Source organism: Macaca thibetana, chromosome 8, assembly GCF_024542745.1.
Source record: "Macaca thibetana thibetana isolate TM-01 chromosome 8, ASM2454274v1, whole genome shotgun sequence".
Classification (NCBI taxonomy): Eukaryota; Metazoa; Chordata; class Mammalia; order Primates; family Cercopithecidae; genus Macaca; species Macaca thibetana.
This window is the reverse complement of record NC_065585.1, coordinates 81,667,953-81,692,329: the sequence shown is the minus strand read 5'-3', so window position 1 is coordinate 81,692,329 and position 24,377 is coordinate 81,667,953. Positions and strand designations below refer to the sequence as shown.

General features: G+C 38.8%; 1 protein-coding gene across 2 annotated transcripts; it reads right to left on the bottom strand.

The window, feature by feature from the left end:
- Window positions 1-24,129, bottom strand: GGH (gamma-glutamyl hydrolase). Of its 2 annotated transcripts, XM_050800282.1 has the most exons (9): window positions 23,993-24,129; window positions 20,990-21,104; window positions 15,539-15,589; window positions 12,212-12,296; window positions 11,164-11,302; window positions 9,098-9,204; window positions 8,925-9,015; window positions 2,467-2,604; window positions 1-374 (listed from the first exon to the last, which is right to left on the bottom strand). In XM_050800282.1, exons 1-9 carry the CDS (start codon window positions 24,099-24,101, stop codon window positions 253-255), a joined length of 957 nt encoding a protein of 318 aa, XP_050656239.1. In that variant the 5' UTR covers window positions 24,102-24,129; the 3' UTR covers window positions 1-252. The 2 variants fall into 2 exon arrangements, with proteins under 2 accessions (XP_050656239.1, XP_050656240.1); XM_050800283.1 differs by lacking the exons at window positions 1-374; window positions 2,467-2,604 and adding an exon at window positions 8,378-8,763.
- Between the last annotated feature and the right edge of the window lie 248 nt (window positions 24,130-24,377).

Below are 24,377 nucleotides of genomic sequence, written 5' to 3'. Positions count from 1 at the left end.
TTTGTATTTCAGTAAATTTATTTTTTCCAATCTTCAGCTATAAGAAGGCTTTTCCATGAAAACACTGTGATTATTTATGTCTCACTAATTATCAAATATTATATAAATAGTCCTATACTGAATGAAGAATCAGAGCCAGTCACATTATAGAAAAGAATCTGTGACTTTCTAATCTTGCCATGAGTAGCAAGTTATTCTAACAGTTTAATCATGGAATTATTCAAATTTGCCCTGTCAACAAATTGAAGACTCTCAATCAAATATATAACATTGCTGAAATGAAGAAATATTTCCAGTATAAACAGGACTGAACTGATAAATCAGTGCTTTCTCCTCTTCAGATTCAGATTGAAAATGATGGTTGTTTTTCCGAGCTGGAAGAAAAAAAAAGTTAATTTTTAAAAATATTAGATGATAAAATCTTCAAGAGACTATTTTATAACATTTCTTCCTGCAATCAGCATTATTAAGTGGGAAAATATCAACAAGAAGAGAAATGCGACTGCTCTGCCTATAGAACAGCCATCTTTTTTTTCTTTACTTCTCTAATAAACTTGCTTTCAAGGAGGAGGAGGAGGAGAAGGGGGAGGGGGAGGGGGAAGAAGAAGGAGGAGGAGGAAGAGGAGAAGGAGGAGGAGGAGGAGGGAGGGAGGGAAATGCTTTACGACATTTCCCCAAATAAAGCAGTGCCCGATTTATGGCACAGTCGCCCACGGACACAGCAGCTGTGCTGCATTTGCCCTGCAGCATATCCCACGTGGTGCTCACTCAGCAACTCATTCAAATACTTACCAAGTGGCTATGTGTACACAAGACTTGATACACAGCCTGGGGATGGAAATATAAAGAGAACAGATCCTAACACTCAAGAAGTTCAGCCTCGTAACCACACAGAATCACATGATAAAAATGTTTTTATGGCGTATCATCACTGGATGCTACAAGAGTAAAAAGGATGGAGAAACTGGCGAAGCTGAGGCAGACAGAGAAGTGAGACATTTTCACAGGTAAGGCAGAATTACGAAAAACCAGGAGGCTCAGTGAGAAGTTTGGCATGATAAAGCTGAAATGTGAGGAGGTGAGAGCTCCTAAAGCTCCCAAAGTCAAAGGAAATACAGGCTCTTACAGCATTTTTAGAAAGAAGAATGTTGGAAGATAAAGACCACATAGACTAAATGCCACGTGACTACTACTGCAGCAAATGCGGCACTGCCACTGCTGCCCTCATTCACTCCACACAGACATGAAAACGTTCCTTTGGACTAATACTGTATATGGGATACTTTTTTTTTTTAATTTGCAGTTTTTGTCATAAAACCATCCACTCAGCTTTGCATAATTCTAAAGCAGAGTAAACTCAGTAGGAAGTACTTAACTTCCCAGCAATGGCAGGAGAGTTGATAAAAACTTAGGGCAAGCTTGGAGATGGAATGACAACAAAGTTCATTGAAGTCTTTAAATGGCTATACCTCACCAAAGTGATCTCTATCCTTTACAAGTTGTTTCTGTACCTCTGTCTTAAAGTCTCACTTAACATCATTGATAGGTTCTTGTACTACTTTTAAGCAAAACAATGTATAACAAAACCATTTTCCATCAATGTTATAATGAAACAGCTTCAAAGTAAACAATGTTGTTCAAGGACCTGCTATACACAGTTCTGCTTAAATCATAGGACTTATTGTACCTAAAATGCTTAACTAAGAAATGAGCGTTTACAACCAAATTCTTGGTTTACCACAAACATAACACAGCATGAATATGTCTATGTTTTCATCACCAAAAAGCAGGCAGAGTTTATCTGCTTTCTCCACTATGCCAATGCCTACAGACAGGTAGCCTTAAAATCACCAACTGGTGGTATACATTCAATTTCTATCACTGTCTTGGAAAAGTAACACCTAATTCTCAGAGACGGTTATAATTAAAGCATTATTCTAAAAAATGGAGAGTAATAGGGAAGAATCTAAATGAAAAGTATCCGAGAAGAAAGAGCTCGGCATGGTAGTGTGCACCTGTAGTCCCAGCAACTCAGGATGCTGAGGCAGGAGGATCCCCTGAGCCCAGGAGTTCGAGGCTGCAATAAGCTATGATCACATCACTGCATTTCAGCCTGGGCAACAGAGCAAGATTCTGTCAAAACAAAACAAAACAAAACAAAAACAACAAAGAAAAAGAAAGAAAGAAAGAAAAAACTCTCAACATTATTCATGCTGTTGTTCAAGAATTCTGCCCACTGAAGCATGTATGATACTGTTAATTGAAATAACTGTCCTGGTTTTATTAGAATACCTAACATCTCAATTTCAGGGCTTTCACATTACTTACCATTTGTATTATTCATTAAAGTTAAACCTATAGAACTTCCAAAACATTTATAGAGCAAAAAGGTAGGTAAAAGTTCAGATGAGGGCAATTTTCTTCAAAACTACCCCAAAATGACAAAATTATACACCCTCATATTACCTTCATTAACAAAAAACTCTGCTAAATAAAATGCAGTTTTCACAGCATTAGGCGCATGGGAAATGCCATCCAAATTCTTCCACTCATAAGGTGCTTTCTCTGGATGCCACTGGACACCATATATTGGATATTTATATCCTGTAAGAAGAACATAAATTAGTAAGTACTAAGAATGGTTTAAGATGTTACTTATAATGAAATTGGTTTATGTCTTATGTAAAACATGTTATAAACTCACAATAGCAGACAAGGTAAAATTGTACATATTCTCTGAGACACAAAATAATTTCCATTCACACTCACTGTGAAAATTCCCAGTAATGTATTTCACTGATTAGCAAACCTTTTACAATTTGTGGAGCGATTTGCTTTTCGAGATATTCATAGCAAAGTAGCAGCTGAGCGGAGGAATGTATCCCCGTCCAAAAGTCAGATGCACATTTTATTGGTGATATAAGCTTCTTCCACAGTTGGTCTCTTTCTCCCCCGTCTCATAACATGCTTTCCTGTCCTCCCATAATGACTTATTCATATGAGAATGAAGTATGGCAGCACTTCTGGTGTCCTTTCACACAAGCCAGTTTGTCCCAGCCTAAACTGTGTCTCTCTCTCTCAGTCTATGGAATGACTGATGACTTTGTGGTATACATTTTTAAAATATTTTTTAGAAGTTTAAAAGCAGACATAAAACAAGAAGGGACACAGAGCTATTGACAATCGTCGAAGCTAACTGAGACAGACACCCAGGGTTCATATTACTCTCTCTACTTTTACATAAGCATGAACAATTCCACAATTCAAAAAAATGTGAATATCTGTAATAGTTACCTTCAGAAAAATACACATATTCGTCTCTTTTTCAGATGTGCCTTTCCCTCATTTTGATTTGAAAAAAATAAAACTCTCCCCTCTATTATTTTTTGCTTTGGAATTGTAACCATGACCACCATCAGAAAGTACTTGGAGGAATGAAGACAATTAATGAAAGAAGAGACATCTAGGGGTAAGAGCACTGTCCATTCTCATCCCAGTAAGCTTTCTGACTAGAGAGCAGGCCACAGAAGGGAAACATTTTATCCCAGCTTTGTGGATATTCACGAGAGGAAACACCCGCCTCATGCAATTCCAGGCACTCAGCTCCCTGCCTCCCCTACTTCCGTGTGACACTACCATTTCTTCCTCTCTATTCTGGGACTACCTGTGAAGCTACCGGCAAGAGGCCCACAGGCTGGGGGACTAGCAAATTAACTGTGACGTATAGTTAACTGAAAGGCAGATCTTCTAGTAAATTTTCCAATGCATGAAGCACTATTGAGGACAAAAAATATCTTAAATCATAAAAAGGATTTACATCCAATAGAATCAGAGACAGAAAGAGAAAGAGAGACATACATAACATATATATAAGAAGTCTTCAAAAAGCTCATGGAAAATGTGTATTACAAAAAAAAATTATGCAAGGGTTTCAACTTTTTCGCACCAAAATAAACTTGAAGTAACTTGTATGAACAGGATCGAGTATGAGACACTAAGAAGGATAAGACATCACTTTTAAAAGAACCCCTGTAACAGCAATATGAATTTTGCTAAAATTGAAGACAGAAAAAATAGCAAATTTATGGTGAAGCTTGGATGAAAGAATGGTGAAATCACTAACACTTTATGAAAAATTTATGGAGATAATGACCCAAGGAAGTCAGCAGTTTCCCAATGGATAACTCATTTTAAGAAGGAATGACACAATGTTGAAGCCCTCCAGGCAGACTATTCACATCAATTTGCCAGGAAAATATTGAAGAAGATCGACAATAAACAGCAGAATAGCCAATACCACAGACATCTCAATTGGGACAGCTTACACAACCCTGACTGAAAAACCAGAGTTGAGCAAACTTCCCACTCGATGGGTGCCAAAACCACTGCACACAGATCAGCTGCACACAAGAGGAGAACTTTCAATGGACATTTTAACAGGTGGGATCAAGACCCTAGAGCATTACTTTGAAGAACTGCCACTGCAGATAAAACACGGCTTTACCAGTATGAACCTGAAAACACAATCAAAGTAATGGCTGCCAAGAGATGGACATGGTCCAGTCAAAGCCAAAGTGAACTGGTCAAGGGCAAAGGTCATAATGTTTTTTTGGATGCTCCAAGGCATTTTGCTTGTTGATTTTCTGGAGAACCAAAGAACAGTAACATTTGCTTTTTATGTGTTTTCAGAAAGTCAGCCAAAGCTTTAGCAGAAAAACGCCCAAGGAAGCTTCTCCAGAGTCCTTCTCCAGCATGACATTGTTCCTGCTCATTCCTTTCATCCAACAAGGGCTATTTAGTGAGCATTCTGATGAGAAACCATTAGGACCTTATGGTCCTGATTTGGCTCCTTCTGACTTATTCTTGTTTCCTAATCTTAAAAAGTCTTTAAAGGGCACTCATTTCTGTTAAGAATGTAAAAAAGACTGCATTTGACATGGTTCAATTCACAGGACCCTCAGTTCTTTAGGGATGAACTAAAAGGCTGGTATCATCATGGGCAAAAATGTCTTAAACTTGATAGAGGTTGAGAAACAAAGTTTATAGTTTTTATTTTTATATTTTAATTCAATTTTTCCCATAAACTTTTTGAAGTCACCGACATTCAGTAACAAGTGAGATTTACTCTTCTTTAGTAAACTGCATTACTAAAAGACCAGTGCAGTTTCCTGAATATGAGGAATCATACCCTGCCTCACTGATTTAGACAAAAGTATCAAGAGTGGAAAGAAAATATGCAAATAATAAAGCATCTCAAGTGTTCCTATTTTGGAGGTGGGAGAAAATTTTCAAATGAGCCTGGTATGGCATAGTCAAAAGCAGAACCAACATGGAACCTGATTCCCTAACTTCTAACCCAATATTCTATCATTTAAATAAGTAGGCATTCATTCAACATCTATGAGGTTTACATAAAGCCCTGGAAACACAAAGGAGAGTAAGATACAGTTCCTGATCTCAAAGAGCTCTTCATCTAGAGGGATGGTAGAACAAGAGCAAATACATGCTCTTAGGAAACATTCCCACATAGCACAAAGCACCAAGGTTGTAGAGAAGAGGAATGATGGTGGAGAAGGCCTCTAGGGATGACAAGTGGCCTGGGTTTTTCAAGATGGCTAAGAGTTCATCAGGAGAAACAAATAGGGGAAAGCGGGAGCTTTTCAGAGAAGAGGAAAGCACATGAGGAGCGCAGAGCCAAGAAGCATGGCTCTGTGGAAGGGCTGTGTGTAGCAGGGTCATGCTACTCTAGCAGGGTACAAGCTAGAGGTGAAGGCAGAGAGAGGGCGTGGAGGAAGTGAGCTCATAAATCTAGACTTCATCCTCCCATGCAGAGGAGCCACTGAGGAGTTTTGTTCAGGCAATGCTATCAGACTGGTACTTCAGCAGACCACAAATGGGTGGCTGGAAGAAGATGGGTTTGTGGAAGCCTTAGGAGGCTGCTGCTGCAGCAATCCAGGTAGCAGGTGGTTAATGCTGATGTAGTGAGGTCTGCCGGATTGGGAGGAGGAAACATGACTAATACTTCCAAAGCCCTTCTACTGTCCTTCCCACCCCTTCAGCTCTCATATTTATTCATCACCCCATCCTTGCCTTAAATTTAGCACCAAACAATACATTGTTTCTTTTTTGCCAAATTTTAATCATCATATAAATGAAAATATACAGCATGTATTCCCTTGGGACTTGCTTCAACTCAAAATTGTCTTCATAATTCATTCAGTGGTACACGCCAGTGTGCTCACTGATTTTAATAGCTATGTAGTATTACTTATCCTTTGCACTATTGGACTTTTGAGTGGTTTCCCATTTTTTTGCTGGTATGAACATAATGTCACGTACATTTCTACATACATGAAATTATTTAATTAAGGTATTTTTTAACCAATAAATAAAACTGCCAGGTAACAAAACTGGAAAATGTTTGATTTTACTAAGAAATGCCAAAATATTTTCCAATCATAAGTGCATGAAAGCACCTGCTGTGCCACATCCTGGGTAACACTAGTTATCAGCAGGCTTCTTAATTTTGCCAATCTGATGGGTATAAAATGGTTTTTACTTTGGTTTCCATTTGCATTCCCTGATCATGAATTAATTCCCTGTAATTACACTGAGCAACTTATCTCACCAAGCCGTAAGTGGACAAGTTTCTCTGGTATGGTATCTATTCAAATATCATATCCTTTTTTTTTTCTTTTTTTTTATTTTGAGGCTGAGTCTCACTCTGTCGCCCAGGCTGGAGTGCAGTGGTGCAATCTCAGCTTACTGAAACCTCCGCCCGCTAGGTTCAAGGAATTCTCCTGCCTCAGCCTCCCAAGTAGCTGGGATTACAAGTGTGTGCCACCACGCCTGGCTAATTTTTGTATTTTTAGTAGAGACGCAGTTTCACTAGGTTGATCACGCTGGTCTCAAACTCCTGACCTCCAGCGATCTGCCGCCTTGGTCTCTGAAAGTTCTGGGATTACAGGCGTGAGCTACCATGCCCAGCCCTCATATCCATTTTTCATAAGTTATCTTTTCTTCTTAAATTACATAGCTTTACTGTAAGTAAGCCAGACGCACAACTTTTGTCAGTTATATGCATTACAAATACCTCCCCTTTTTTTATTGTGTAATTTGTTTCCTTTTATGAACACAACTTCTTCATTTGATTGAATTCATCAATCTTTTCCTTTATGGTTTGTTTATATTTTGTCTTCAAAACTCCTTCCCTTAAACAAGATCATAAAGACAATTCTCCTTTACTTTTTCTAAAACCTTATTGTAGTGTGCCTTTCTCCTTAGGTCTTTTATCCACCTGAATTTTTTTTTTTTAAACACAGAAAAAAGAGTCTGTCTCTGCCCTACTTTTTCCCATTCCTTCAAGAGTTCTGGTTAGGTATGTAAGAAATCACTTTACCCTCCAGATTCCCACCTTTCTTCTGACACATTTGGCATTTACATTTACATGTCTGGCTATGTTGGATTCTGAATGTTTCCTTCACATCTATCTTCTATTCTAGTTCATTAATTTCTCCTCAACTGTGTCTAACCTTCTGATTAACATGTCTACTGAGGGTTTTATTTCAATTATAATTTCTTCTTTTTTTTTTGGAAACAGAGTCTCACTCTGTCATCCAGGCTGGAGTGCAGTGGCATAGTCTCAACTCACTGCAACCTCCAAGTAGGGGACTACAGGCACGTGCCACTATGCTCGGCCTTTTTTTTTTTTTTTTTTTTTTTTTTTTTTTTTTGTATTTTTAGTAGAGATGGGATTTCACCACGTTGGCCAGGCTGGTCTTGAACTTCTGACCTCAGGTGATCCGCCTCGGCCTCTCAAAGTGCTGGGATTACAGGTGTGAGCCACCACACCTAGCCTCAACTATAATTTCTAATAGCTGAATTTGGTTATTTTCAAATCTGACTGTTTCATGCCTATATTTGCAAGCATTCTTCTTTCTTTCTTTAAAACTTAAAATATATTATACTTTATCTCATAATACTAATATCTAACATTTATGCAGGTCTGCTTCCACATCTGTTATCTCTGCAAGTTCTCATTCACAGTACTTTGCTTGCTTGTACATTAGTAGTATTTTGGCTGTGAAGTGTTCATTTTCCTTCAAACTTCATATATGGAAATTCCGTGAAGCCTGGGATGAACCTCTGGTCCTCTCAAAATAATTATTTACATTTGCTTCAGCGTCACATGTGAGGGCATTACCAGTCTGAGACAACCCTGAACAAAATTACTTAAGATTTGTCCAACTTCCCAGTTAGTATAATGCTGGCCACACTAGGAGAACAGCCCATCATTATAAACATTCAAGGCTTTATTCACTGACCCCCACCCCACTCCCTTAGCCCCAAGGCTCAGGATGGGCTATTCTCCTTGCCATTCTGTAGGGCGGATTCCAGCTATATTTTGAGTTCAGCCTGACATTGCAGGTATAGCCTTCCAAGTCCTGCTCCATGTAGAGGGTCCTGACTGTCTCAAGTTCTCCTGATTCAATAACAACACTGGTTTAAATACTCCATTCAACTCTTAAAATTTTGAACCTGAGTATCTTTATTTGTTTGCCAATTCATCAGCGTATTTACTATGTTTTTCTATTATCACCCACATTTATTTTGTTGTTGGCTGGAGGAAAGTCTATCAAGTTATTTAATCTGCAATATTGCCAGAAACAGAAGTCATTTTCTTCATTTCTTTCTTCATCTCCACCCCCTTTATTCTTTTACGTTTCTTCTTCACCACTTCATTCAGGAAAATACCCAGGAAAACTGCAATTAATTTGAAACACGGACAAAACACGTCTCCTGTCTCCGAAAATGCCCTAACATCCATCTTCAGGCCCCAAAGTAACATGATTTTAAGACATACAAAATCAAAACTCAAAAATATAAAATAAATGAAATAAAGTGTACATGCTATAGTGATATACCTTCCATTGATGAAATAAACTCAATCTCGCCATCTGTATTTGTAGTTAAGACACTGAAAAACTTCTTTAACTTTTCATTCATCGTAAAATTCTAGAATATGAAAACAAAACAAAATGATTACTTCTGCAGTTATTCTAAACATATTAATTTCATTGTGTAATTAGTGTGATACCTTCATGGAGAGGCTCCACTTATGGAAATTGGCAGTCAGAGGTTCTACTGCTAACGACAGCAACAACTCAGTAGGAAAATTCTGGAACATTCTGCTGTGTAATTGACCTGAAATAATTTAAGTACAAGAGAAATAATTTAAACACACAAAAAATAAAATCCACTGAAATCGCTTATCTGCACCCAAAGAGAAGCCATTATGAAGATATAATCAAGATGACTAAATGATAAGCAAAACGCATCATTTCCATAGAAGTATTCCAATCAAGTTACAAAATGTGTTTAACATAAACTCAAATATGCTCCAGATATAAGTAATTTTCTTCTAGAATTTTAACATGAATAAGTAAAATTCTTCTGATATGAGTATTGGCAAGCTATAGAACAGGCAGGGAATCTTAACTAGATTTCCACAGACTATCCTGAAAAACAGTTAAAACTTTCCATGGGTGTACGTATTGGCCCAGGAAAGGATCCAAAACTTTCAACATATTTTCAGAAGTATCTGGGACAAACAAATAAAAATAAAAACAATGTAGAAAAGAACACGAACCAAGCCAAGAAATTTTGACTCAGTAAACAGATCAAAAAGCAATATATCTTAGTGGTCAACCCTGAAGGTGCTGCACAGACTCAAACACCAACAAACAGATTTTGAAAAAAAGAAACTGACGTTTTCAAGGTGATAGTGCCAGCTGTTGCTAACCAGGCCCCTTATTCTTGCTAGAGACTTCCATGAAAATCGCAGCTCCCTGAAACATTCCTTTTCTGTATAAACTGGGTTCTGGCAACAGAACCAAAGTACTCTGACCTAATACATGTACTTCCCACTGGGTTTTTGCAATTATTAAGTGAGACAATGGAAGAAAGAGCTTTCAAAAGCATAAAGCATTCTATAGGTTTTAAGTATGACTGCTACTTTCCTTGCAAAATCCTCAAGAGAACAGAAATAGCTGGTGGCTTCAATTCTAAGCATTCAGAGATCAAGTAACCAACAACAATCATTATCTACTTATACAGAGTGGTATCATTAAGAATCTTTCTGGTCTTCGTCCTGGGTTCCTGACAGGAAGCTTCTAAAACCCTTAGAATTCCTGGAGTGATAAAAGTATTTTTGTTATGCTAATGTGGTAATTCTAGGTGGGTCCCTCAAATATTTCAGGATGAAGACTAATCATTAGAAACACTAACTTCATGATCAGAAAGTTGAAACTTCGAGCCAGCCCAATCAATCTCCAAGTATGAAAGAGGGGCTGGAGATTTGAGTTCAGTCACATAGGCAATGATTCAATCAATTATTTCATAACAACATTCCAGTAAAAACTCTAGACACCAAAACTCACTGGAGTTCCTGGCTGCTGAGTAAATACAGCGCTTCCCGGTGGATCCTCTAATCCCAGCACTTTGGGAGGCCAAGGTGGGCGGATCACCAGAGGTCAGGAGTTTGAGACCAGCCTGGCCAACATGGTGAAACCTTGTCTCTACTAAAAACACAAAATTCAGCCAGGTGTGGTGGGGCGCCTGTAGTCCCAGCCACTCAGGAGGCTGAGGCAGGAGAATCCCTTGAACCCTGGAGGTGGAGGTTGCAGTGAGCCAAGATTGCGTCACTGCGCTCCAGAGTGACAGACTCTGTCTTAAAAAAAAAAAAAAAAAAAAAAAAACTTATTTAATTCTCACACACAAAAAACCCCTAAGCGTTAGACCCTTTTGCAAATGAGGACACTGAACCTCAGAGGTAAAAATGATTCCTCAAGGTCAAAGTGAGAAAACTAGGACTCAAAACCAGATTCCATTTCAGAGTTCTTCATCACACACAGTCCTGATATCACTAGAAGCAATGAGTTATTAAAATTCACAATTCCTTAAGTCATCCTCATCAATGAGTATAAGGATGGTAATTCACATCTTCAACTTATGTAAATAAATTAAATGCTAATGTTGTAAGCATTTTTTTCTTCAGGGAAAAGGCTAAAAAGAACATAAAAATAAGCACTTTTACTTTCATATTTGCTACTTACTAATCCTGCCCAGCAAATATTTTTTAGAGGGTAGAAAGAGTACTCTTACCTCCAGTGAAGTTCAGCGGCATTGCCACGTCAACAGTATTTGTGACAGTTAATAAGAACTCTCCACTAATCAGTAGTGAAAGCTCTTCAAATCCAAGGCATGTGCCCCACACAGGAAAATAGTCTCCATCGTGAAAACTCTTTGCAAGTAGAAAAAGAGAAAACTAAGTTTATTCAAACTTTTCAAAATAAAAATTAGCCATATCTTTTGTCATTACCAAACAGGCACCTGAGTTACACATGGATTTCTGAAGCATTCTCCAGGATCCATAAGTAGGCTATCACTTACTCTCTCTTCAGACCGAGCTCCCACACAGGCTGGAAAACATGAGCTGTGGACACACTGTATATCTTGACCCAAAGACTATAAAAGACTACAGATTACTGACCTTAGCTATTAAAAGTTTGAAACAAGTATTTCAAAGGCTAAAAACACTTATTTAGGGAAATATTTAAGCGGGGATTGGTAAGATACTAGGGCTAGCAAGATTAATTTAAAAATCACTGTTAATAGTTGAGGAGAGAAACAGTAAGGGTGTGAGCTATGGTACAAAGGCAGTCCCACTGTGACCATTACAAAGGAGAAGTCAGAGGCTCAGAAGCTCTGCTTGGTAAATGAACACGGAGTCTACGGTAACTGTGAAGAAAGTTCAAATAGGATTGAATGAGTTGGGAAGAAGAACAGATTTCAAGAAGTGAGAATTAATAACATAAAAACAATGCTGCAAAAAAATAAAATAAGAGGACAGAGAGAGACATCAGAATGTCTACACCACATGAGGACATGGTTCACATTAACAAGCATCAAGAGAGGACCAGTCAGCAGGGCTCTGAAGGGTCTCTGGAAGCCCAGGATTAGATAAAGCACATGGAAAACACTTTTATTTGGGCGCAGCCAAGAACAGGTGCCTCAAGGTTAAAAGGTATGATGAGGTAAGGGTAATTTTGAAGGGAGCATTACCATCTGCTTAAAACAAGAACTACTCTCACTAAAACTTACAAAACTTACAAAAATCCATCTGGAATAACAAGCAATAACTGATAATTACCTGTATGGACAAGTCGTAAAATATTTTGGCCACTTTAGCATAATCTGAGCGCCTCAGGTCAACACTTCCTCCAGGGAAAAGGATTCTGAAACAACGTCACATAAATCAGATAGGGTGTATTTTGCCACCCCTGACCCATACACACACAGAAAACAATCTTTTTATTTTAAAACAATTTTTCTTATTACATATGCAATAAGATCCTTGAAGAAAATCAGAAAAACAAAAAAGAAATTATAAAATATTTACAATCCCAGCCATTCAGAAACTACAGCAGTTAACAACACTTTAGAGAATATTTTCCAAAAACCTCTTCAAAAAGTTTATTTGATGAAATAGAGTGTGGGAAAATTAAAAGTAAATAAGTAGGGGAGGGGCAAGAGTACACAGAGCTAGATATCAAAGACGGACAAAATTCCAGGTTTAGCCAGGTTTAAAAGAAGGTGATCTGTCATGCCAAATCAATTGCAGGTGGGTAGGACTTAGCTCACAAATAATTTAACTACAAAGAACAAGCTGGTCATAAAAAAGATATTTAAGCTGGAATTAAATTTCTACAAGAACTTAATTCTTATCACCCTGAGTCTCTTCAGAAATACACATGGTATTAGAACATTTTTTTCAAGAAACATAATTACGATTCTACAAAAAGTCTAGGAAAAGGAGGCAATCAAAAATATTTGATATTCTTTTACACACTTATAAAGGTGAAATATAGAAAACTATTTTCATGTTTTTATATCAACTTTTAAAATTAAACTTTTAAATTTATAATTTATAGCAACGTCTTGAAAGAACCAAGGATATTCAAAAGAGGTAAGAAAAATGGTATTAAACATATTAAAATTTTGAAAATATTTAAATACAAGTTTGAGGTATGTGAAATATCACTTGTGAGATTGTTGTTATTCAAGAAATATATTGTTTCTTCCACGAGCTAGACTCAGGACTTGCCTAGAGAGACAAACATGAGTGGTTTTGCTGTTAGAAAGATCACAGTCTGGCAGAAAACATATAAGCATCTGTGTGGGAGAATATCTACCACAAACCCAAGCAGAAAATCCCACAATTAAAAGTGGCTTAGGGAAGACTCATTAGCGTTCTCTCTTTCCATTAACTCAGTATTTTTTAATTTTTATGTTTTGCATCCCAGGTCTCCAGCTTACAGACATTAACTTAGTATTTAAAAAGCTGCCTCTGATCAAATATGGTATGTCTAACCCCAAAGTCCTTTCATGCAGCAAAACCTGACTGTCCCTCCTATATGACAAACTCCTTAAGGCATGGCTCTGTCTTTTCATCTCTGTTATTCCCCCTGCAAAATACTATGGGGTCCAATGCATAATAGTGACTCAATAAAGGTGCTTTTGAAGTCACATTAGAATACAGCTCATTTTCTGGTGACACTCCGAGATATAAATAAGGCCCCCAATTTAACCCACTTTGGAGTGCAGCTTTCAGTGACTACATGAGAGAGAAAGGGGGCCTACAGGAGCAAGAATTAGTGGCAATGCAGAAAGCAAGTGAGGAAGATAGAAAATGGACTCATTTTGGTGGTTTGCATGAAGACATACTGATCAAATGGACAGGCTAGCTCCCAAAAGTATGTATTACTGTCTACACTGCTACTTGATTTCAGATTCCTCTCCAAACAGGAATGCAATTGGGGAGAGGGTGGGAAGAAAATGAAGTGATTCAAAAGGTCTGTTTTTGAGGTTCTACTATTACATTCTAGCCTAGACTTAATGATCTTTGTCCATGCCAAAGTACCTTGCACACAGCACATACTGGGCATTGTAAATGTTTTACTAAATTGAAATGATTTTACAGTAAATATTTACTGAACCAAACTGAACTGAAAGCAAATAATTTTCTAAACATGGCTTTTTTTTTAAAATTATTATACTTTAAGTTCTAGGGTACATGTGTACAACGTGCAGGTTTGTTACATATGTATACTTGTGCCATGTTGGTGTGCTGCACCCATCAACTCATCAGCACCCATCAACTCGTCATTTATATCAGGTATAACTCCCAATGCAATCCCTCCCCCCTCCCCCCTCCCCCCTTCCCATAATAGGCCCCAGTGTGTGATGTTCCCCTTCCCGAGTCCAAGTGATCTCATTGTTCAGTTCCCACCTATGAGTGAGAACATGCGGTGTTTGTAAACATGGCTTTTTAAAAGAAACAATAAATTAACATGGTTTTAGAAGTAAAAATAATAAAGCTCTTTTTAAAAAACGTTTTACAGTAAAATACTTCCTCCCACCCTATTCTCAATCAGAAATGACTGCCATTAAAATCTGCTGTGTTGATTTGTAGAAATATGCATATCTCTTCACTCTGACTTTTAACAAAAAGCAAACGGGGTGTATGCTATACACACTATCACATGCCTTGCCTTTTTCACATGGGGGACAATGGTGATCCAAGTCAGCATCTACAGATAACCTCATTTTTTAATTCCTGCATAGTATTCTATTAAATGTACATAGTCTGTTTTATTTCACCAATTCTCACCTGATGGACTACTGGGTGACAGTCAGACAATACTACTAATACAATGCATATATTTGAGTCTAAGTCTTCATGCAATGTGGAATATACTTATAAAATAAAATTCCTCCTCAAGTTCCCAGGTCAAAGGGTGTATGTACTTCTAATTTCAATAGGTATTGCAACATTATCCCAAAATAGACTACATGATTTACATTTCTTCTAATAAAGTATGGGCATGCCTGTTTCCTCACAGGCCCTATAGAGTATAAGCAAATTTTCTGATCTCTGCCAACTTGGTAATTAAATGTTTTTGACTGCTGTAATTAGCCTTCTTTCCTAAAATTAAGAGTAATGGTGGACATTTTTTTTTTCATATGATTAGAAGTCTTGTTCTGTGAGCTAACATATCTTTTGTGGTGAAACCAGAGAACAGAACAGTTTTTTCCAATATACCCGAAAAAAAAAAAAAATCAACATCCTCAGACTTTGGACTTATAAACTCCATATGCAAGCAGTATGCCATGCCATTCAAGGTAGCTTCAAACATTTAAGACAAGCATTAAAAGAACAAAGATTAAGTCACACGTTTAAAAAAATTATGTGTGTCTACTATGTAACAATTATACATTTTCTAACCTGCCTCTTCCTCTTTTGAAGAACTTTTGCATCTCCCAAGAAAATATATCCTATAAAAGAACTCAGAAAATACTATACCACTGTAAGATAGTTACAAAGAAACATGTATAATATTTGTATGATTTCCTTCACAAAAGCAGACATATATGTAGACCACTCATATACCGCATCAAACCAATGCTGCCAACTTACCCATTAATAGATTTGAAAAGTATTTCATAGTCTTTCTCTGTAAGATCCAGCCTGAAAACAATAAAAAGTTATTGTTATATTTGTGAAACTTACAAGTAAACCTCTAAACGAAGTCACCACATTACTTTTAAAAAGCCAAATAAAAACTAATTTTTAATTACTAGACAATATTATCTACTTTCCTAGAGGCATTTTTGCAAACCACTTGAAAGCCACATAATTCTATCCTTGTTTTGCTAATCAGACAAGTAAATATGCTTTTCTGTGATCTAACGTAATTTAATATTGTGAAGTATGTTTTAGTATGCAAAACATTAAAGACTGTGAGATTTAGGCACCAGTAATTTCTCTACTAACCAAAAACTACAAAAAGAAATGTAAGAATAGTCAGTAGTTTTATGTAAAGACTCCTTTAAGTAACTTTATTTATCATTCCTATTTAACTACAGGCAGCTCTGGCAGATGAAAAAAATATATAAATAAATGTCAAGTCTCTGCTTCATCTTACCTCAACAAACTAGTTGCAAGAGTCTAGGGACTACTCTGCATTTCAAAGTCAGGACGGTTCAGATCTAGTCTGAATTGACAGACTACAGAGAGATGACTGTAGAACAGCCTAAACGCCCAGGTAATTACTCTGAAAGACCCTTGATCAAACACCCCTTAAGGGCCTCCTAACAATTGCCATATTATTGGTGACTTTATTCCCTTTCTCCAGAAAAAAAAGATGGGATTAATCTGTGACATACGGCGACAACATTTACTAAGTCACAGTAAGACATTTGCTCTCTCAAAAGTTCAATAAAATGCAACAATAAGGGAAGAGAGCACCAAGTCGGTGAAATCCTTGCAAGAACTCTCCCACATTTAGCAGCCTTTGGTTTCTGCGAGAGAATAAATGGTACCTGTCCTCTCAACCTGCCCTAAAGGAAGTAGACTTATGACTAGATGTCAACTAGTCCATTTCTGCCCTCAAAGAAGTTTTTGGGGGAGGTGAGATCCCTCACACCGATTATTAACTAGACACCTGTGATATCCAGAACACAGGCTGTGTTTTGCCAGCAAACAACTTTGGGATCTACTCTCAAGTCCAAACAAGCTTTGCAAGTCCAGGTCTGTCTTTCACAAGTTCATAGTAATCTCTTCCTGGCAGAGGGCCACAAAAGCAATGGGTAATACCAGAATGGTGCTTACCATGGTCTTAAGTGGAGAAATACTGACAGGTAGCCCTGCCTTGGGAAGTGACAGGGAGGTGAAATATGAATCTACATGTACCCAGTATTCTGCCAATCTAATCTCCCCAGATTGTGGCAATAAAAAGGAACCAACCAGTCAGGACCCAGAATTCTCCCCATGGATATTTAAACCAGAATGGGCAACCACTACCATCAGGGACCAAAATGGATTTAGATCACACAGCTGCACTCCAAGGACTCCTGCCAGCTAGCAGTGCAAGCTAGTTTCAGTCATTTCATTAATTCTAAATAAATGGCTCCCACATTGTCCATGACTATAGTTTTGGTCCCCACTTATCACTATTAAGAGGCTTAATTGTCACAGGGGAAGGAGTGTGCCATGTCACAACTCTGGTGCCTAAGGGCCCTGGCAGAGAATATAACTGTAAGTTGCACATTGTCAGACATTTCCTGAAACAAAAGCCCCTTTCAACAAGGTATGAGAAACAGTTTATTCTCTCCTTAACTATAAGGAAATGGCTTAAGCCTGGTGATGATGGCAAATGACACAGTTTTAGCAGCATGAAAAGGATGGCAAAGCACTGTTGCCAATGGGGAGTGTTTGCCCCATTTAAAACCCAATCCAAATAACTGTCTTCAAAAAAACCAAAAATTCAGACTCTTATAAAGTCTGATTTGTGGTCTTTGGGTTTTTTTTTTGAGAAAGGTCCGGCTCTGTCACCCAGGCTGGAGTGCAGTAGCGCCATCTCAGCTCACTGCAACCTCCACCTCCTGGGTTCAAGTGATTTTCCCACCTCAGCCTCCTGAATAGCTGGGCCAATAGGTGCACGCCACCACTCCCGGCTTTTTAAAAATTTTTTTATAAATAGGGGTTTTTCCATGTTGCCCAAGCTGGTCTCAAACTCATGAGTGTAAGTGATCTTCCCACCTCGGCCTCCCAAATTGCTGGGATAATAGACCTGAGCCACCGTGCCCAGCCTGATTTGTGTTTTAAAACGCGGTGTGAACAACACACATTTTTAAACCAAAAGCTGCAGCCCATGGGCTGTTGTATGCTACCTCTGAGGAAGCAGGACATTCTGTTTTCCACTAGTCCCACACTGGGAATTTATGACAACCTGAGAGCACCAAGCACCTGAGAGAGAAGGTGGCAGGAAGAAGGCAGAAGGAAACCAAAGACAAATTTCTTGACCTATTTCAGAATGCTTCCCAGGTCTCCCATCTCTTCCTTTTCACTTCTAAACCACAGAAGTTGACTCCTAGCATCCAAAATTCAGAAATGAACCTAACATCATCATGATCATTTCAGTCTTATTTTGCATCAGATAATCCTTTGCAGGCTAGTCTGTGAACTTAGCCCCTATGTATTACACTGTTTCTACAGGATCTCATGATTCCAACAATATACCTTAAATGAACTCTGAGAACCCAAGCTGGAAATTAACCTATATGCTGACAGTCACGTTCTCAGCATCTCTCATAAATACCAATATTCGGCAAAGTCATTCAGTTTCAAAACTCCCATGATTTCAAAACTTCCATCATCCTTTATCTATTTTTTCTTCCCTGTGCCCTTTTATTAGTCATCATATATTGGTGATTTTTTTTTTAAACAACACTTACCTATCATTCCCACACCACCGGTCTAAGCCAAGCCCTCAACACTTCACACCTAGCCTACTGCAACTACCTCTAAACTGGTCTACCTGCCTTAAGGCATTTTGTTTTATTTTTTTAAAGACTTTATTTTTTAGAGTAATTTCAGGTTCACAGCAAAATTAAGGGAAGGTTAAGGATTTCCTATACAACCCTTGCCCCAAAAGATGCATAGCTTCCTCCATTAACATCTTGGGTGGTACATTTTAACTGTTGATAAAAACACAGTGACACATCATAATTGCCCAAATCCTAGTTTACATTGGGGTTCATTCTTGGAATTGTACTGTCTTCAATTGTTTGGATGAGTGTGAGAAGGGCTGGTATTAATTCTGCTTTAGATGTTTGGTAGAATTCACCAGTGAAGCCAGCTGGTCTTGGGCTTTTCTGTGTTGAGAGGCTACTGATTACCATTTCAATCTCTTCACCAGTGACAGGTTTGTTTCCTGTTTCTTTATGATTCAGTCTTTGTAGACTGTGTGTTTCTAGCAATTTATTCATTTCTTCTAGGTTACACATGTTGTTGGCATACAGTTTCTTGTAAGTAGTCTTTATGAACCTTTTTATTTCTGTAGCATTAGTTGTAATGTCTCCTCTTTCATTTATGATTTTACTTCATTTATTTTGTATAATTTCAACTTTTATTTTAGATCCAGAGGGTATGTGTGCAGATTTGTTACATGGGTATACTGTGTGATGCTGAGGTTTGGGGTACAAAAGATCCTGTCACCCAGGTAGTGAGTCCAGTATCCAACAGGTAAGTTTTCAGCCCTTATCCCCCTCCTCCTCTAGTAGCCTTCAGTATCTATTGCTGCCATCCTTGTGTCCATGTGTACCTAATGTTTAGCTCCCACTTATAAGTGAAAACATACGGTATTTGGTTTTCTGTTTCTGCATTAATTCACTTAGGCCTCCAGCTGCATCCACATCACAGCAAAGGATATGATTTCATTCTTTTTTATGGCTGTTCTGCCTTTTGTCTCTCCTATCTCCCATGCACATGGTCAGTGCTAACATCCTAGAACAGTCTGCATTTAAAAGCTTCCTTGATGAAAACTTGGAAACACTGTTCTGAAGACTCTCTAGAGCCTCTTACCCAGCTCTAAAACTCTGATGTTACATGGGTTTCAAATAAAATGTCATTTGTAAAATTAGGTATGCTACTAAAATATGAAAGACTAATATCAAAAGCAAATGGTAATCTTGGTGTAGAAACTTAATTTAAATGTAAAAGATCATACGAGAAAACAATTCTCATAAATCTAAACCTAAAGCCATTTTGTGGTACAATTCTCTAAATTGTAATATTGGCTTTATTAGTAGTAGTATATTTGAACAGTACTTTTAATTTTTGATGAGAAATTATTTACAGAAACAGGCTGTATAGAATAAATAGTGTTTTGTGTGTGAAATCACTCAAAATGGATTAGATGAGGGTGCTGAAAGATTATAAAATACATTAATTTTAGCTGACAAGATATTATAAATACATATAAGATTCTGGTTGTTAGCTCCTTCCAAATGAAAAATATGGGAAGAATTCAGTTCTAAATGAAAATATGAGATGAATCATCTCATTCTTATAGGAACATTTTATCACAAAAATAATGTAGTGCCTTTAAAACTGCAATACCTATAATCTACACTGAAGCAACTCTAATGCATTAGTAATTTACAAACTTTTAAAGTAGAGTGTGAAGGTATTTTAAAAGTCATTTTCTAAAAACCTCCTTCATTCCCTAAGTGTTCTCTTATCCTAATATTATAAAATAAAGCTGGTTAAACTGTAGATTTTTTAAAAAAATTTTTTTTCAATGGCCTTTAGGGTAAAATTGGTTTTTGGTTACATGGATTAATTGTATAGTGGTGAAGTCTGAGATTTCAATGCACCAGTCACCCAAGTAATGTACAGTGTACCAAATATGTAATTTTTTATCTCACACCCCCACAACCACCCTCTCCCACTCTGAGTTTGCATAAATTTTAGATTCTTTTACTCCATTACCTTCATAGTATCTGTGAGGACCACCTTTTCTGGGGTAAAGGAAACTATCATTTCATTCTTGATGCTAATGCATATGACATACAGTACCTCTAATGACGTTACAGGTAACACACAGCTTCCCACACTGAACAATTCAATGAGAGACTCTAAGCAACATGTTTGTGGCAAAAATCAGGTTCAATGTTACTGCATTTAAACGATGTAATCATAAAGAGAAAGCACTCATTTTAGAGATATTATGCAGTAATTATTATTTTTTTGAGACGGAGTCTTGCTCTGTTGCTCAAACTGGAGTGCAGTGGTACAATCTCAACTCACTGCAACCTCCACCTCCCTGGTTCAAGCGATTCTCCTTCCTCAGCCTCCCCAGTAGCTGGGATTACAGATGTGCACCACTGCATTCAGCTAATTGTTGTATTTTTAGTAGGGACAGGGTTTCACCAGGTTGGCCAGGCTGGTCTCGAACTCCTGACCTCAGGTAGTCCACCCGCCTCGGCCTCCCGAATTGCTGGGATTATAGGCATGAGGCACCGCACCCGGCCATATGCAGCAATTTCTTTACAGAGCAAAATTTAAAAAAACACTGAACCATACCTTACTGGTACAACTCTTGCACCTGCAGACTCCAAATACTTTACATAGGATGCAGCAATATAGTATCTTCCATAGTTTTTCATGACTTTATTGCGGCATTTTTGCATTAATATTCCTAATAACAAAAAAAAAAAGTTTAGTTTCAAGCAAATTTCTTCTTGCTCAGAAACTGAAATCTATCACAGCAAAAATATCATATTTTATTATTTCAATTCACAGAATTAAATAGGAAGTTTCTCCTCCAAGTCCCCCCACAGGCTGTGGGAAAGAAGCAGAGGAGGCTAATCTTGGTTTCAAGTAGATCCATCTCTCACCACATCAGGGAAGCCAAATAAGCCCCCAAAGAAGGACTACAGTAGCACATGCAGCCTTCACACAACTGTAGACCTAGAATCCATCTAAAGAATACAGATCCTTAAATCTACAAGACTGTCGCTCCTTTCCCACACATACTCACAGACACACTGATTCCCTGACAATGAAGCAAAGGAGTGAAAACATCTTCCATCCACACCTCTCCAACATTACTTTAGCCCAAACTATCAATATCTCTCCTCTCCCCCCTGCACTATGATAATAGACTCTTAGAAGGTCTTCTTACATCTTTTCTTAAGAAATCCCTCAAGCTCCAAGCAGCTCCCCGCGTAGAAGCAAATCGGATCACATCACCATTCCTATTCCTACAGTCATTCAATATATACTGTTGAATCATACCTCATGCCAGGCAACAAACTAGGTGCTGGGGACACATGAATATGAGAGAACCAAACAAAAACCCCTACCCTGTGTGTATTAAATCAAATATGTATCAGGGAGGGGAGAGAGGCCAAACAATAAACAAGATAAAAAGGCATAATATATAGAGTGGCTGGTCGTAGGCACTAAGGAGAGAAAGAAGGTGGGGAAGGAGATCCCATCTGTGGAGGAAAGGACAGTGTCTTCAATATGGTGGCCAGGCAAGTCCTCCTTGAGAAGGTAAAACATGACATTTGAGCCAGGACTCCAGAGAGGTGACAGAGTAAACCATATTCACATATCTGGGAAAAGAGGAATCCAGGAAAAAGGAATGGCAAGAGAAACAGCCAGGAGTCAGGAAGGTGCCTGTCACATTGCAAGGAATCCATGTTACTAGAGCCAGGTGAGTGAAGGCAGAAAGCAATAGGAAAGGAGATCAGGGAGAGACAGATCAGCAAGCAGGTGTCACCACCTTGTTTAACTACCTCAGTGGGTCCCTAAACTTTAATAAACTCTGTAAGACCCTGTGTGCTCTGCCCCACCCATCTCTCTGGCCTCCTTTTACCAGTGAAACCCAGCCCCAGCACAGTACAGCAACCAGCACACATCAAAACACGTCTGTCGGGTGAGTACCTGTGCCTACTACTATTCAGCACTTCAGCATTTGGAACACTTTCAGTGTCTCTGTAGGCCACCTGATAGGAAGAGCTGTTGTCTGTATTACTCACTTTTGTATTTCCAGCTTCTTACAATTGGCATTCATCAGGTATTCCGGTAACATATCAAACGACAAAATTTGTTCCGTAAGACTTTTTGTCCTTACTGGTAGGTAAAATCATCTTTACTAAGGAATACAAAGTTTGACTAGGGAACAAAGAACTAGGAATGTCATAGGAAATGGAGTGGTACAGGGTACATGGAGTGAGGTACCACAAAGGTGACATGGGGCATCATGGGAGCACAAGGGTTACCAGAAAGAGAAGTACATCAAAGTGAGTTCCACCAACATCTCCCCTTCCCCTGGGCCCAGCATACTCACTTTTCCCATCCCTGGGAAAAGAGCTCAAGCTGTTCTCCCTCTCCCTCAAAATGTGACCAAAATTTCACCAATAATTTAAGGCCATCTGATAACTTTTGTAGCTTCCTTGTCATCTTTTAATCCTTTGCACTTCCTAGAGCAAGACTGTGTACATAGTCGGTACTCGGTTAACGATTCTGTGCTGATCTAAGTGACCAAAAGCAAAGTCCCTTTTTTAAATATTTGACACAGGGCTACCCCTGATTCTAGGAAAGGGAAAACAATCCCCTCTGCTTTTTTTCTCTCCTCTGGACACACAATATGCAACCTGTTACATTAATTACAGCTTGAGTTAGTTCGTGGAGAATCAAATCACCATGTTAAACAGCTATGAAATAAGTTCCAAATATTAGTAAGCAATCCATTTGAAAATTGGGCACTACCTATATGAAAAAACATTCATCTAATTTCTGTTTAGTTACAGAATACAGTGATAATCTTCATAGAAAAAAAAAATAGTATGAAAGGCATAATCCTACAGCCAAAATAAAACTAATCTTAATTCCACACAAATTTATTTGGGCAAATTTTAACCCCAGGATGATTTCTCCCAGGTAGCCTTCCTTGGGCCTGTCTCAAATGTGTGTTTTGGTAACACAGACTGATTTTACTATCTCTTTAAAACACAAATATGTTGGAAACGAAAAATTGTGTACTGCATTTTAATATCAAATAGAACCTACATTAGGATATTAGCCACTGTTGTCCTCTGCTACTGAACATGACAAAATCCAAATTATACCTTAATTTCTTGATTTTATATTACAATGCACTGGTATTTTAAATACGCCCTCAACCTGAGACATTTTGACAAATGTAATGCACGCACGTGTAGATGTAAATGAGTAAAAAATTCCCAACTATGTGCGAAAAAGAAATGTTTTATTTTAGTATAAATTCCTAGCTGTGTACAAAAAAAGAAAATCCGCAGGATTCTTCACGGTGCACCCTCCTCCCTCCCATCTTTAAGAGCCATATGAGTCTAAAGGAATGAACGAGACACTTCAGCTAGGTACATTTCAGTACGATCCAAATGGTACCCAGCCCGGGGTCCTCCTTGCACCAAAAGCCAAGCACATCTGGGGTTTTTCCCCGGCAGGACGCGACAGCTGGAGCGCGGCGGCGGGAGGCGCCCAGCGCCGACACCCAGCCCCTCCCCATATGCTGCGGCTCCGCACAATCTTCCTTACCGATGATGGGCTTCTTGGCGGTGTCACCGTGGGGTCTGGACAGCCGGAGGCTCGCCGCCCCGCAGAGTAGCAGGCCCAGCACGCACAGTAGGCGGCCCGGGCTCGCCATGGCGCTCGCCACCTCCCGCCGCCTTTCAAAAGCTCTGCGGGCCGGCGGGCTGGGGCTGCGGCGGGGACACCTCGCGGCCGCGCACTCGCGTGGGGCTCGGGTGGGCGGTGCTCCGCAGCGCGGGCCTATGGGAAATGCAGTCCCGGCGCGCGCTAGGCGGCCGTGGGGCGGCGGTGGGCGGCTCTGGGACTGCGGCCCTCGCTGCGCGCCCGCCCCGTTGCTCTGTCCCCGGTCCGCGACCGCGACCCCCACGGGTCACCTAACCGGAGACTCTGG